At 37.1% G+C, this 16,940-nt stretch overlaps 1 protein-coding gene across 1 annotated transcript in view; it reads right to left on the bottom strand.

Moving 5' to 3' along the window:
* The window catches only part of gbe1b (glucan (1,4-alpha-), branching enzyme 1b), a 174,252-nt gene extending 159,674 nt beyond the window's left edge, over positions 1 to 14,578 (bottom strand). The window contains exon 1 of the mRNA XM_059533431.1: positions 14,272 to 14,578. Coding sequence (XP_059389414.1) covers positions 14,272 to 14,369 — 98 coding nt within the window. The 5' untranslated portion in view covers positions 14,370 to 14,578. The remainder of the gene's footprint in view (positions 1 to 14,271) is intronic.
* Positions 14,579 to 16,940: the final 2,362 nt, after the last annotated feature.

A 16,940-nucleotide genomic window follows, 5' to 3' on the forward strand; every position in this document is an offset into this window, starting at 1 on the left:
ACTGAGGTCTTGCAACATACTGCAATGAGGTCAAATTAATTAGAATTTAAAAACACACACACCCACAAAAACACACTTTATAATCTCACATTTATAATATTTTAGTTTAAAATCAATTACAGGCAATAGGCAACATAAACATTACAATTAGCCATTAATATGTATTTATATATGCTTAATATTCATCATTCATAATGTAACATAAATATGTTATATGAAAATGTCCTTAATTGTCATGTAAATTAAAAATTGTATAAATCACTAGAAAAAAATAAATAAATCAATCAATCACAGACCTCCATGTGCACCTGTGCTCTAACATCACCCTTCTCTACACTCACTCCAAGCTGGACAAAATCACTGATATTATTATTATTATTATTATTATTATTATTTTGGGCACAACAGGGTTATAAGGTTGCTATTTATACTAAGGGATATTTGAGACCTTACTGTGGACCTGTCCCAAATGCCACCCTAAGCCTTTGTTGTCGACCGCTGAGTTCACACTTTGGTGTTGCTGCATAGACTGCTGGGTAGCTACACACACACAATGCTTTTTCTCTCAGAAACATAAAAAGTTAAAAATCCAAAAGCCACATTTGGGGTCCAAGACAAAAAATCTGGCCTACACAAAACAAGTGAAGCATTGCAACTAGGGCTGAAACAATTCCTCGAGTAACTCGATTACAAAAAATGATCGAGGCAAATTCCTCTGCCTCGAAGCCTCTTTTAATTTATTTTAAATCTCACGTCAGGTACTTTCGCAATGATTTTTTTTTTAATGTGACACAATGCATTTACGTCACCCACAAAGCGGAAGGAGACACAAGCGCTGCGCCCGAAATCGCATACTGCCATGGCATACTGCAAGGAGTCAGCCGTGTTTTGATTTGAGGACGCGAGCAAACGTAAAGAGAACGTTGTGGCGTGTGTCCATTGCAAGATAGAGCTGGCATACCACAACTAGGGCCCTATGATTTCCGTGATGCAGAAAACGCGGAGGGAATCGCGGAATCCAGTCATAAACGGATTTTTACAGTTTAACGCGGAATGGCACGGAATTTGCCAAATTTTGAATTAATTAATCAAAAATAGGTCATTGCACTTACAACCCTAAATTCCGGAAAAGTTGGGACGTTTTTAAATTTTAATAAAATGAAAACTAAAGGAATTTCAAATCACATGAGCCAATATTTTAATCACAATAGAACATAGATAACGTAGCAAATGTTTAAACTGAGAAATTTTACACTTTTATCCACTTAATTAGCTCATTTAAAATTTAATGCCTGCTACAGGTCTCAAAAAAGTTGGCACGGGGGCAACAAATGGCTAAAAAAGCAAGCAGTTTTGAAAAGATTCAGCTGGGAGAACATCTAGTGATTAATTAAGTTAATTGATATCAGGTCTGTAACATGATTAGCTATAAAAGCTTTGTCTTAGAGAAGCAGAGTCTCTCAGAAGTAAAGATGGGCAGAGGCTCTCCAATCTGTGAAAGACTGCGTAAAAAAATTGTGGAAAACTTTAAAAACAATGTTCCTCAACGTCAAATTGCAAAGGCTTTGCAAATCTCATCATCTACAGTGCATAACATCATCAAAAGATTCAGAGAAACTGGAGAAATCTCTGTGCGTAAGGGACAAGGCCGGAGACCTTTATTGGATGCCCGTGGTCTTCGGGCTCTCAGACGACACTGCATCACTCATCGGCATGATTGTGTCAATGACATTACTAAATGGGCCCAGGAATACTTTCAGAAACCACTGTCGGTAAACACAATCCGCCGTGCCATTAGCAGATGCCAACTAAAGCTCTATCATGCAAAAAGGAAGCCATATGTGAACATGGTCCAGAAGCGCCGTCGTGTCCTGTGGGCCAAGGCTCATTTAAAATGGACTATTTCAAAGTGGAATAGTGTTTTATGGTCAGACGAGTCCAAATTTTACATTCTTGTTGGAAATCACGGACGCCGTGTCCTCCGGGCTAAAGAGGAGGGAGACCTTCCAGCATGTTATCAGCGTTCAGTTCAAAAGCCAGCATCTCTGATGGTATGGGGGTGCATAAGTGCATACGGTATGGGCAGCTTGCATGTTTTGGAAGGCTCTGTGAATGCTGAAAGGTATATAAAGGTTTTAGAGCAACATATGCTTCCCTCCAAACAACGTCTATTTCAGGGAAGGCCTTGTTTATTTCAGCAGGACAATGCAAAACCACATACTGCAGCTATAACAACAGCATGGCTTCGTCGTAGAAGAGTCCGGGTGCTAACCTGGCCTGCCTGCAGTCCAGATCTTTCACCTATAGAGAACATTTGGCGCATCATTAAACGAAAAATACGTCAAAGACGACCATGAACTCTTCAGCAGCTGGAAATTTATATAAGGCAAGAATGGGACCAAATTCCAACAGCAAAACTCCAGCAACTCATAGCCTCAATGCCCAGACGTCTTCAAACTGTTTTGAAAAGAAAAGGAGATGCTACACCATGGTAAACATGCCCAACTATTTTGAGACCTGTAGCAGAAATCAAAATTGAAATGAGCTCATTTTGTGCATAAAATTGTAAACTTTCTCAGTTTAAACATTTGCTATGTTATCTATGTTCTATTGTGAATAAAATATTGGCTCATGTGATTTGAAAGTCTTTTAGTTTTCATTTTATTAAAATTTAAAAAACGTCCCAACTTTTCCGGAATTCGGGTTGTACATCAAATCACGATATGGACTAAATCTGTAAATATTAAGCCGGAACAGTCTATTTAAATATGAATCCTGCATGTTCTGCGTGTCTCTGTTAATGAATGGAGCAGAAGCGCGACTAGCTTTTTGTCACACACACTGAAGCACGCGCGCGTGACGCTCCGGTGATTTCAGCATCTGCTGTCTCACTAAATATGGACGTGAACACATGAACAACATCTCCAAAACTGCTCTGACAGTCACTTCATGAGGAAGTTTGATTTGAGTAAAACTAGCGTCACATCACATACACAGAACTGTAAATGTACGTCAGGTACGTCAACCCGTCAAAATAAAAGTCCGTTTTTTTTAAGGTTTAATCACACAACATTTCTTCCATTTTTTATTTTTAATAGTAAATCCCCTTTGTTTACCAAAAAGTTAAGTTTGCTTAATTTTTAATAATTAAAAGATAAATTAAATTAATGTTTTATGTGTTTAATGTGCATCTCAGAAAATGCTTTATTTTAAACCCCAACTGAATGGCACTTAAATGCACTTAAATTAAAATTAAATTACATTTATGCATTTGGCAGACGCTTTTATCCAAAGCGACTTACAGTGCATTCAGGATATCAATTTTTACCTATCATGTGTTTACTTCATCTGTCAACTTTATTGTCATTGTTCACAGTACAAGTACAGACAGAGAAACAATGGGTAATAATTAAATGTTTATTTTTGATGTATGCATTGCATTTTATGCATTTAAAAAGTAAAAATATTTTTTTTCTAAAAAAGGAAACTTAGTTGTTCATTTTAAGAGACCCAGGAGTCATATTTTCTCTTGCATAATTAATATTGCACTTTAAGCAAAAACAAATTTTATCCGATTACTCGATTAATCAATGGAATTTTTGGTAGAATACTCGATTACTAAAATATTCGATAGCTACAGCCCTAATTGCAACACCAAAAATCTCTCACTTCAAGGCATAAAAGGAGGCTGTTGTTCTACTTTGTGCACCGACAGATCGCAATCTAAAATGTTTAAGAAGTTACACACCACAACTCTTTCTAAAGCTCGGAGAACAAGTGATCAGAGCAACACATATCAATCCCAGTTTGAAGTTTCCCGAGTCTCTTTAGTAATCTGAATTCCTGACACTTCATTCCCTCCGCTGATGCACAGCGTGATTCAGAGCTGCTCGCAAGACCTTGTTGATTTTGACACTTGCACTCTTAAGAAACACTCCTGTTCCTCAGGGGACTCTGATGCTGGGTTTGATCAAGAGGCGAGGAGCTATTGCGCTGGCACCTGCCTATGTACAATTATTTATGGGGAGGAAAGGGGCGTTCGTGAGTGTGAGGCTCGCCCGGGGCTCCCTGGAGTCCACAAAAGCCACGAATGGGGCGTGACACATAGATATGTGTTCAGTGTGACCCAGTCACCGCATAAACACACAAGGTAAGGCAAGGCAAGTTTATTTATATAGCACATTTCGTACACGATGGTAATTTAAAGTGCTTAACATAAAAGAAAGTAAAATAATGGAAGGAAAATAATAACAAAAATAAAAACAAGCAATTTTAAAATGATTTGGAAATGATTTAAAAATTGACTTATTTAAAATGAATTTTAAAAAAAAGTTAAAAATAGAAAATGATTTTACATAAAATAAAGTGAATACGTAAAATACAGTGCAATCAGTTCGGACATCTCACAGTGCTCGTTCAATAAATGCACAGCTAAACAGATGGGTTTTGAGTTTAGATTTAGAAGAGGCTAATGTTTTAGCACATCTGAGCTCTTGTGGAAACTGATTCCAACTGCGGGCGGCATAGTAACTAAAAACATACTTCCCTTGTTTTGTTTGAACCCTTGGTATTTCTAACTGACTCAATCCTTATGATCTGAGTGCTCTGTTAGGTTTATATTCAGTGAACATATCTGCAATATATTTCGGTCCTAGGTCATTGAGTGATTTATAAACGAGTAAAAGTACTTTAAAATCAATCCTAAATTTAACTGGAAGCCATTGTAAGGACCTGAGGACTGGTGTGATATGCTCAGATTTTCTGGTTCTAGTCAGTATCCTGGCAGCAGTCTAATGGTCTTTTTGGGAAGGCTGGTGAGGAGACCTTTACAATAGTCCAAACTTCTGGTGATAAAGGCATGAACAAGTCTCTCCAAGTCTTGCCTGGAAACAAAACATCTAATTCTTGCAATGTTTTTAAAATGATAGTATGCTGATTTAGTTACTGCTTTGTCATGACTACTGTAACTAAGGTCTGTCTCCAGAATCACACCAAGATTCCTGACTTGATTTTTAGTTGTTTGACCCCTAGAGTCAAGGTATGCGTTCACCTTGAAAACTTCATCTTTGTTTCCAAATGCAATGACTACATTTTTTTCCTTGTTTAACTTTAGAAAGTTATGGCACATACAACTATTAATTTCACTAATACATTGGCAAAGGGAGTCACTGGGGCTGTAGTCACTTGGAGATAAGGCTAGGTAAATCTGGGTATCATCAGCATAGCTGTGATAGGCAATTTGGTTCTTTCTCATTATTTGACTTAGTGGAAGCATATACAGGCTAAACAAGAGTGGTGCAAGAATTGAGCCTTGTGGGACTCCCTATGTCATTGACATCCACTTTGACTTATGCTATCCTATACTCACATAATAACCTCCCCCTTCTAAGTATGACCTGAACCATTTGAGTACACAATTGAGTACGTACATTTGACAGACTGAAAAACCATTAATTCAACAAAAACACCTGACTACTGAGTGAGGCAAAATAGGTTCTTAGGGTAAGAGCCATGTAACCAAGCAACAACGTGTCTTAGAATGAAATATTACTAAGAAAGGAAAGCATGATACGCTTGCTCTGATTATAAGTGATTATCAGTGCACTGAATGTCTGAACATATTATAAATGCATTATATTACACTTACATATTATCATTCAAAGTACACATTACACAAAGAGTATGCACTACTGCAAATCACTGTAAAGTTAATATTCTAAAAAATAAAAACGAATTAAAAAAAATATATTAATACTATAATATTATAAATGGTACTAAAATAACTGCAGTTTTGCTGACAATTCATTTGAAGTACAACGTAATAAAATCTAAAATTATAAAAAAAATTCAGTAGTAATTTGTCTTGTCACTAGACATTTTATCTCCTATTTTTTTGTCAGTTTTAACTTTTGTCACAATTGACTATCCCATTATTCAACTTTTCAAATCATAAATTTTTTACTTTTTATGTCATAATTATGACACTAATTGAGAGTCTTTATGATATTTATTTAGCAATTGCTTTCCTGAATGGCGTTCAGAATGAAAGCTTAGGTAGAACAGTCTGTCAAAATACTGTGAGCTTGAGAAGACAGGGTGGTGCACTAAAATCAAGCCCCGCCCTCTATTTTTTCTCATTCAAAATTCGGTTTCACGCAGAAATACGTCACGACACCGAAGTCAAATCAATCACAACCTGAGGCTGTTACTGATTTGAGATAATGTAGATGTGCAGATTGCGTATCACAAGTGAAACCCTCAAGTTTGTAACTTTTGTGTTGTTTCTGGACAAAATCTCCATGTTGTTTAGTTGTACCACTTACAAGTTTGCATCATCTAATTACTTATGCTAGCAGGGGAAATCTGCTGAACTACATATTTATGAGAGAGCATGTGGAAAACAGCTTCTGCTGTCTATGTTTGCCCATGCTGATTACTGTTATTCAGGGCAATGTGTAAATGATTATCCTCTGTTAAACCGCACACGCACCACTCTTCTGTTCACCCTAATAGAGCATTTGTTTATTAGAGCACGACCCTTTGCAAACTGTCTGAGCTAAATTAGAGCATTTCACCACCAAAAACCAATAAAACAAAGTTAATCTTACTTCCAGAAGACTTGACTCCCACCTAATGTCTGTTCAACTCCCACAAGAGAATGCACTGCTTACATACAGCAGGTCTGGAGGCCTAGTGGACTTTCATCATTTGGTAACTCTCAGATGATGGAGCTGCAGCATAACAATTGAGGGTGATGCAAGATTGAGTCTGGCTTGCAACATTTTAAAATACTATTCAATTTTTAAATGTAATTCATTTTAATAATAATAATAATAATATATATATATATATATATATATATATATATATATATATATTACTAAATACTTTATCATTATTTAGTTTTAAAGGTTTCTTATAAGAAAACATAAAAAAAACACAAACCTATGGTATTCATATTTAAAATTAAAATTAATATAATTATTCCATCCATCCATCCATCCATCATCATCCGCTTATCCGGGGCCGGGTCGCGGGGGCAACAGTCTAAGCAGAGACTCCCAGACTTCCCTCTTCCTAGCCACTTCCTAGCCACTTCCTCCAGCTCTTCCGGGGGAACCCCGAGGCGTTCCCAGGCCAGCCGGGAGACATAGTCCCTCCAGCGTATCCTAGGTCTTCCCCGGGGCCTCCTCCACATCGAGAGGAGCCAGATGAGGTGGCTCGGGCATCTATTTCGGATGCCTCCTGGACGCCTTCCCGGGGAGGTGTTCCAGGCACGTCCCACCTCCCTGGGAAGGCGTCCAGGAGGCATCCGAAATAGATGCCCGAGCCACCTCATCTGGCTCCTCTCGATGTGGAGGAGCAACGGCTCTACTCTGAGCTCCTCCCGAGTGACCGAGCTTCTCACCCTATCTCTAAGGGAGCCCCCAGCCACCCTACGGAGAAAGCTCATTTCGGCCGCCTGTATCCGGGATCTTGTCCTTTCGGTCATGACCCACAGCTCATGACCATAGGTGAGAGTAGGAACGTGGATTGACCGGTAAATCGAGAGATTTGCCTTACAGCTCAGCTCCTTCTTCACCACGACAGACCAGTACAGCGACCGCATTACTGCAGAAGCTGCACGGATCCGTCTGTCAATCTCCCGTTCCATCCTTCCCTCACTCGTGAACAAGACCCCAAGATACCTGAACTCCTCCACTTGAGGCAAGAACTCTCCACCAACCTGAAGTGGGCAATCCACCCTTTTCCGACTGCGAACCATGGCCTCGGACTTGGAGGTGCTGATACTCATCCCAAACCGTCCCAGTGTGCGCTGAAGGTCCTGGTCTGAGGAGGCCAACACGACAACATCATCCGCAAAAAGCAGCGACGAAATCGTATGGTCCCCAAACCGGACACTCTATGCTCCTTGGCTGTGCCTAGAAATTCTGTCCATAAAAATTATGAACAGAACCGGTGACAAAGGGCAGCACTGCCGGAGCCCAACATGCACCGGGAAGAGGTCTGACTTACTGCCGGCAATGCGAACCAAGCTCTTGCTCCGGTCGTATAGGGACCGAACAGCCCAAAGCAGGGGACCGCCGACCCCATACTCCCAGAGCACCCTCCACAGGATGCCGCGAGGAACACGGTCGAATGCCTTCTCCAAATCCACAAAACACATGTGGACTGGTTGGGCATACTCCCATGAACCCTCCAGCACCCTGGAAAGGGTATAGAGCTGGTCCAGTGTTCCACGACCGGGACGAAAACCACACTGTTCCTCCTGAATCCAAGGTTCCACTATTGGCCGAATTCTCCTCTCTAGTACCCTGGCATAGACTTTCCCGGGGAGGCTGAGAAGTGTGATCATCCTATTGTTGGAACACACTCTCCGGTCCCCCTTCTTGAAAAGAGGGACCACCACCCCGGTCTGCCAGTCCAGAGGTACTGTCCCCAACCGCCATGCGATGTTGCAGAGGCGTGTCAGCCAAGACAGCCCCACAACATCCAGAGACTTGAGGTACTCAGGGCGGATCTCATCCACCCCTGGTGCCTTGCCACGAGGAGCTTTTTAACTACCTCGATGACTTCAGCCCGGGTGATGGACGAGTCCTCATCCGAGTCCCCAGCCACTGCTTCCTCAACGGAAGACATATAATTATTATGATACCAAAATAAAAATTGGGAAATGAAAAGTGCAAATTGAGATAAAAAAGTCAATTATGAATTCAAAGTTGATTTTTTTTTTTACATAATTATGATTTTTATCTCACAATTTTGACTGTCCATTTCAACTTTTTGAAAAATTTTCCTAATTTTGACTATGTATTCATTATGACTTGGTACCATATAATTTTGTAATAAAAAAGTAATAATTATGATTATTTTGACCTTGACCTTTTTATCTCATAATTTAGATTTTAATTTTTAATTTTGACTTTATCTCAATTTGTCATGTCCTAATATCAACTTTTTCTTGCAACTGACTTTTTATCCAATAATTTTGACTTTTCCATGTCATAATTTTGATTTTTAATCTCATTATTTTTTTAAATTTAGCTCATAACTGTGAATTTTCATCTCATTATTACTGTATATCACTTTCAATGTCCTACTTTCAAGATCTTGACATTTTGTCTTAATTTTGACGTCATAAGTATGGTGTCATACTTGTCTTTTTATGTCACTATTTTAATGGTTTGTATCATAATTATGATTTACCATAGCATAGACTTATAAGCAAAAGTCTTTAAAATAGATTCTCAATTTGCTCTCTATAATTATCACTGCAATCTAGGAGAAACAATTGCGATATTAAAGAGATCTTATTTGCAGTTTCCAGATCCTATGGGCTCTCTCACTCAGAGCAAATGAGAGTATCCCAGAAATCGGAAATGTTATTAACCTTGATTTCAGCATGCTAAGAAGAGTATAGTCTTCCTTAATAATCGGAGTTTCTTCCATCCCATGTGGTCTTACTCGGTCAATCCGTGACACACATTTCACACAACATTATTCCACTTTCAAAACCAGTTCCACAGAGAGGGGTAAAAATAGAAACCATGTACCAGGTTTTCAGATACCTCGATGGCTACCCCTCAAGACTTTGGTGTTAATTAAAACGATAATGAAGAACTCCATTTCACTTGTCAGTGGTCTCTGTGGCACCAATGAATGGAGAATGTCGAGTCAGAAATATGCAGACTGTGCCAAGCACACTTAATGCATGCAACATTGCAATTAGGCATTGTTATCGTTATAATCAAATGTAAATACGGTGCCAAAGGACCCTGAATATCATGCAATAAACTGAGGAGTGGTGAGTGAACGACTGCTGACAGTGCCACTCACTGGATTGCAATTAAGTGCCATCTAATTGGTACAGAGCACTTGAAGCCTCCAGGCATAAGCAATCAGAGCTGAAGTACCAATTGTGCATCACTGTTTATATACTCAAATACAGCTCTGTTAAACTGTAACTATAATTATGAGTGACATTATAATTAGATATTCAAGGTGGTCACCCCAAGTCATCCATCACTTTCCTGTAGGTCTTTATGTATTAATAAGTGTGGTCTAATAAGGTTTCTCTTACCTTTCATTTTAAGCATGCTTGTATGGCTATGAATGGAATAGTAGTGTACTGTTTTAAAAAAAAATATATATATATATATTATATGAGACTTGTGCAATTAAAAACAGTATGTTACGTTATTGTGTTGTCACATGATTTTATTAAAGTGCCAATGTCGGGGAGGTCCATGAGCAGTGTTGGGGAGTAACTAGTTACATGTAACGGCGTTACGTAATTTAATTACAAATTAAATGTAACTGTAATCAGTAAGAGTTACTAAGAAAAAATGAGTAATTAAATTACAGTTACTTATGAAATTTTTAAAGATTACAAAGGGGATTACATATGAATATTTCACACATCCACATACAGATTTAAATGATTTCTTCTGAGACACACAGCCCTATAATTTCCGCGATGCAGAAACATAGTCTGGTTTGTAGAACCCAGTCATAAAAACGGGATTGCTATTGCCTAACGCGGACAGAATATGCCACATTTTGGACAAATAAATCAAAAGTAGGTCAGTACACTTGAATCAAAGCATGGACTAGTGTCTGTGAATATTAAGCCGCAAAAGACATTATGAATCCTGCACGTTCTGCGTGTCTGTGGAAAATAGGCGCGGACCGGACATCGGGAGAACCGGGACAATTCCCGGTGGCCTGGCAGACGATTTGTCCCGCTATTTTAATATTATTATTGTGTTGCCTGCCGAATGTACTAATGCGATCATTTCCGAATCCGCCATTCGATAATTACAACTCTAATAAATCATGGATCGGTTAGTTGTGACTGGCAATGGTTGGGCGCACGCGCTCTGCGCGCCTTCGCCGAACGGTTTGGATCAGACTCCAAGTAGGCTAATCAATGCGAAACAGAGAGAATAGAGTGGACTGTGGAAGCGCACAGCTGGAGCAGAGAAGCAAAACTACTGTTCACGGTTTGCAGTGTCATCTGTAAAGATGCTATTGTAGTTTTGTATTTGTTCACTTAGTCAAGGAGCAACAGCACATTTGATCACACTCACTCAAAATACTGTATAAACGACATCATTATCTATTGTAATGTTACAGTAGTAATTTAGCAGAAAAATAATGAGATTTTATTATAGGGGAAGCTACGACAGACAACTACACAACCTTTACGAAAATTAATGTTTTAATATTTTGCTATAAATCCAGAGACAAAGGTTACTATTGTTAAACCATGCCACAAATTAAAAATTATTTTACACATTTATTTATTTAAAAACAAATACAAATGGTAATCCATTTGCAAATAAATAAAACACGGTTAATGTACTTTTCTATAATAAAAGCATGGTAAATTTTTTGTAAGGGAAAAACATGACTCATGTTCAGAATTAGGATTTTTCTATAAATATATTGAAGTGATGCACTCATTTTGACATGTAGGCAATTTAGAAAGTATAGTTTTGTTAAATCTTGAGTATTAAAGTCATGAGAGAGATGGATAACAGGGCAAAATTTAGAGACTGAAAAGAAAATTGGAAGTGAAGGTGCAGTTCAGCAGAGAATTTTTAATTATTTTGCATGTCCCCAAACTAAAGATTTAAACCTTTTTTATGTCAGGTCCATACAAAAATAGTGTTGTCCATGAATTTGTTTGTATGAGTTTGAGATTTCCTGGTCTGAAATTATTTCCCAGTCCACCACTCATGGAAATTGATGCAGACATGCGGTTTCATTTACTATACATAGGCCTACTGAATCTAGGAGTGTTTTCAACCTCTGCCGTCTCGATATATGAGTACATGAACACATAAACACAATCTCTATCATGAATCACTTCATGAGCATTTAACTTATTTTAAGAAAACTATCATCATATACAAAGAGCAGCAATGTTTCAGGAGTTTACTACACAGAATAGGAGGTATGCTTATTAGATAAACATATTTGAGTTGATGTATATGCTTTTATTTATTATTTTTTAATTAACTATTTTTCTTTCCAAACTATTGTTAGAAGCAGTGTTTCCTGTAATTATGCAAAGATTTGGTTTCAAAAAAAGTTTCACTAAACAATTTCTTATGATTTTAAATTTGCATTGAACTTCAGATCCATCTTAAAGTAAAATGCAGAACTAAAGTCTGATTGTGTAGTGGATGTTCAAATGTGATCATCTTAATTCAAGTGATGAAGGATGGTGAAAGTCTGACAGTATTGAGCTCTACTTTAAGGTTAAACCTGGTGTAAATGTTTGAAAATGATTAACGATTGCAAATAAACATTTATTAGAGATTTTTAAAAGTAATCAAAAAGTAATCAAAAGTAATCAGTTACATTACTTTATTAAAGTAATTGAAAAAGTTACACTACTATTACGTTTTAAATAGGGTAACTTGTAATCTGTAACCTATTCCATTTCCAAAGTAACCTTCCCAACACTGTCCATGAGGAACACTGAACTGGGCTGTGTAACAATACGGGACAATATTAAATGCCATCAGATGCCATTTGAATTCTTCCCACCAACCATAAACATAAGATTGTAAGATATCAAAAAAGAGAAAGATACACAGGGCTCAACAGTGCGAGCATTTCACTCGCTTTTGCACTTTAAAATGTATATAGGAACATCTGTGCTAATAAAAAGAGATCAGATTGCAATCATTTAATATCACACATTTATACTCCGATTGCTTATGACCTGCTGTTCATCTGTTCATGAATTGTGTCAATGTGAAAGCCAGTGTTGTGCCCAATTGTTAGGTCCCTAGTATTAGATTAGATTCAACTTTATTGTCATTATGCAGAGTACAAGTACAGAGCTAATGAAATGCAGTTAGTATCTAACCAGAAGTGCAAGAATATAGTGTTTTATATACACAAAAGTGCAGAGTAAGTAAAGCTATACAGAATGTACAGTGGAGTTGCTATATACAATATTGATCAGAGTATATACAGAATATAAATATGAATGCAATGTAGGGATTGTATGTACATTATGAACAGAGCAATGAAGGATTATATATACATTATTAATAGCAGGAACGTGAGAACGGTGGTAATAAATACAGTTGGATGAGTGTGCAAAAGTATTGTTGAACAATGTATTATATGCAAAATAACAGTAGTGCAATTATATTTTTTGTAGAAATAGTTTACTGTGCTTCTACAGTAACAACTTTAGACAGTTTATAGTGTAATAGCTTTAACCATGTGCTATGAATAGTGCAAATAATGAATGTAGAGTACTGTGACCAGTGCAGTAAAAGAGCCTATTGGTAGGTTTGGTAAACCTATTGGTAGGTTTAGGAGGAGGTGTGGGGGAGGGATTAGGATTAGGCAATCAGGTAGTGATTTGAATGGGGGGGGGGGGTATATCGGTATCGGTGGTGTAATAATTTGGCAGGGGATCAAAATAGGGCACAACACCGGCAATAATAAAGTATACGTTTTTTTTTTTAAATAAGAGTCCCAGTGAATTGAGTTTATTATTAAATATGTATGTATGTATACATATATGTGTGTGTATGTCTGTGTGTGTGTGTAATATGTTGATAAATAAATTTAATTTTTTTTTAAATAAAATCATTTCTGATGCAATTTTATCACAGAGTGCATAAAAAGTTTGTTTTTGTCCCATCAACATTTCTTTTGTTGCAGAATATTCATAACAAATTCTTTACATTTAATTATATATACAATATTTGCTTACATTCCAAGATTCCAAGTAAATGACAAAATATTATGAAATGTATTCGAAAAAAAGAAAAGAAAAGAAAAACAGTTATGTGCTTATGTAGCTGTTCGGAGACACGTTAGGGGGAGGGATCAAAATAAGGACTTTTAAATATTGACTTGCGGTCATACGTTGTTGTTACTCTACGAAGCAAGACAAACCGCCAAATAACTGTTGTCCTCCACTGTCTTAAAGCTGCGTTTTCTTTTATTGTGCTGGGGTTGAACGTGTTGATTTCAGAGAAGTGTTGTGTCATCGCCATCAGGCTCTCATAAGAAACCATCAGATGTCCTTATTTACATATTCAGCAGGGCACGCGCAGCACTAAAACACAGAGGCGGAGAGCATCCAGCAATGGGCACAACACTAAATCATTAAAACACATCCTAAGTGTCGGATGTGAAGGGCTGACAGACAGACATGCGTGTGTCATTGTGTGTTTGGGATGGGCACCATCACGTAGCCACAAGATGCAAATAACGCTTAAAAGCACGTTTTACCTCCTCTGGAAGTCGTTTTCAAAGGGTTTGAGGTAAGGATCCATCTGTAGAATTGAGTTCAAGTGAGGAGCGGAAACGTTACACTTCGATTCTGCCATCTTTGCTTCAGACCAGAGCAATCGAGCACCGACTCCCTCGATCACTGCGTGAGAATGCCGCTCTCACTGGGCTCGTGTTGCGCTGTCATTTGACACGCAGGGTCATGTTTTTTCACCCTGCCCAAAACAAGAGGATGTGTCTTCATGAGCTCACTTTTCGTGTTTGTCCTTGGCAGCGTGCTGCTTTAAAGATGACCGCGCAAGCAGTCGGAAGAGGGGAGGGGAGGATTTGGTGGAAAGGTGGAGAGTCGAATCATTGAACGTTTTGCCCTTGACAAAGTTATGTCAAAACGGACAGACCCTCACCGTAAATGTCAAATATAAAGCAATCGAATATAAATAGTTTTACATTACAGATACAAGAACACAATGTTATAAATAGTGTACATGTATATCCAAGCAGTGTCATGTCCTAAGACCTGTTATACTCAATTTAAAGCTATTTGAAAAATAGTTTTAATAAAAGCAACATTATTAATATTAATGTTATATATAGTAGTATTGTATTATTATATTATATTATCTATATATATATATATATATATATATATATATATATATATATATATATATATATATATATATATATATATAATATAGATATATATATATAGATATAGATAGATAGATAGATAGATATATAAATATATATATCTATATTATATATATATATATATATATATATATATATATATATATATATATATATATATCTATATTTATCTATCTATCTATCTATCTAACATATTTAGTGTTCCTGGTGTTATCTAGTGCCTTTTAAAAAGCCTGTAAATCTAAAATATTACCTTTTTTTCAACTTGTTTTCTTTCGGGTATTTCTTTTTGGAGCCGAATGGCTGTAGGCCTCATTGGTCTGAGCTTATGCTCCTCAGTTTTGCTCCTAAAAAATAAAAAATAATGCATTATTGATGGATCATTTTGGCAATATTCACTTAAAAGCTAAGGTGCATAGAGGCTCAGATCAATGAGGCCTATGATGAGTTCCAAAAGACAACAATCAATTGCAAAGAGAAATACAAAATCTGCTCTAACTGAAAGAAAACAAGCTGATAATAAAATATTGAATCCAATATTTGGTAATTATATAGCATATAGTAATTTTTGTCGGCCAGTCATTTTTGATCAAGAACACCACAAGCGTATTAAAAGATATAAAAAAATACGATAAAAAATAATAATTCTGTCATTATTTACTCCCTTATGAATTTCTTTCTTCTGCAGAACACAAGTAAAGATATTCTGAAGAATGTTTCTGTTAGTTTCTGGTCCCCATTGACTTCCATAGTTTTTTTTTTTTTAATTCTATGGAAGTCAATGGGGACCTGCAGGTGTTTGATTACCAACATTCTTCAAATTATATTATCTTATTATTGACAGAATAAAAAACTCATACAGGTTTGGAACACCTTAAGGGTGAGTAAATGATGATTTTAAAAAAATGTCATTTTGGGGTGAACTGTCCCTTCACCAAGCATTTTCGGAATAAAAGAAAATTAAAATGACCTGAACACAACAAGTGCATGGGCTAGTTAACAGCATAATGATTATTTTAGTGTGGAGGTCACATTCAGCGAAATGACATTCAAAATGCAGTTTCTCCTGTATATCCATAATGAAAAAGCCATATTATTGCCATCAGAGGTCATTTAACTCTATAAGAGTGTATGCACGTAGATATCACAATTATAATATTCATGAAATGGAAAATGAATGTCAAGGTTGATATTATGAAAAAAACAATATGTTTCTGTGAGTCAATGAGTCAGAATTGATGAGAAGAGAGACTCTTTCAGCATGTGCCCTGAAGGTTTAGATGATAGTCAAGTCTTCGAATATGGATGCCATAAAAAAGGTTAATGTTTTGATTAATGAAAATTAGTTTACGATTTACCAATTACTCAAGTCTGAGCCAGAGGTGAACCCAGAAGAATGTGCACATTTCATAAACACTGCGATTCATCAGATGTTTAACTACCAGCTCATAATCTCTGAGGAAACTGACACCGTAGATATATTAAAAATGCACTAAGAAGTCATTTTCACAGTGAATATCATTACTATCATTTCTGTAATTCCATTAATTTAGAGATATCACCCCCCTTTAGCATATATCAGAAATTTGATTGACACAGCAAACCTGAAAGAAAGTAACCTCAGTAACCTCAGGGCCAGTGGGAAGAACAGTCAGCTTTCAACCATCTACATTCTAGCAGAGTGCAGGGGTGAGAGTCTTGAGAATAAAAAGAGGAGCTAGTAACAGGCGAGTTGCTTGTCCATGCAAACCAGGCGTCGCAATGCTACGGTGTTGTGGGATTGCCAGATTGCCTAATGTATCGTCCACCAAGCAAAAACTGTAAAAACAGACATGCTTGTTTTATCATGACCACTAATAACAATGTCACATGTTGAACTCAGTGCTTTGACTGGGGAGAATACGGTCACTTTTTTTCTTTTCTTTTTTTCATCACTCCATTCTATTTCTGAGCTCCAGTCCAGTTTTTGTTCGATCGGTTCCATCATTTTAGCAACTGCACTCCTTTAAAGTTTCTAA

This window comes from Carassius carassius, chromosome 41 (genome assembly GCF_963082965.1).
Source record: "Carassius carassius chromosome 41, fCarCar2.1, whole genome shotgun sequence".
NCBI lineage: Eukaryota > Metazoa > Chordata > Actinopteri > Cypriniformes > Cyprinidae > Carassius > Carassius carassius.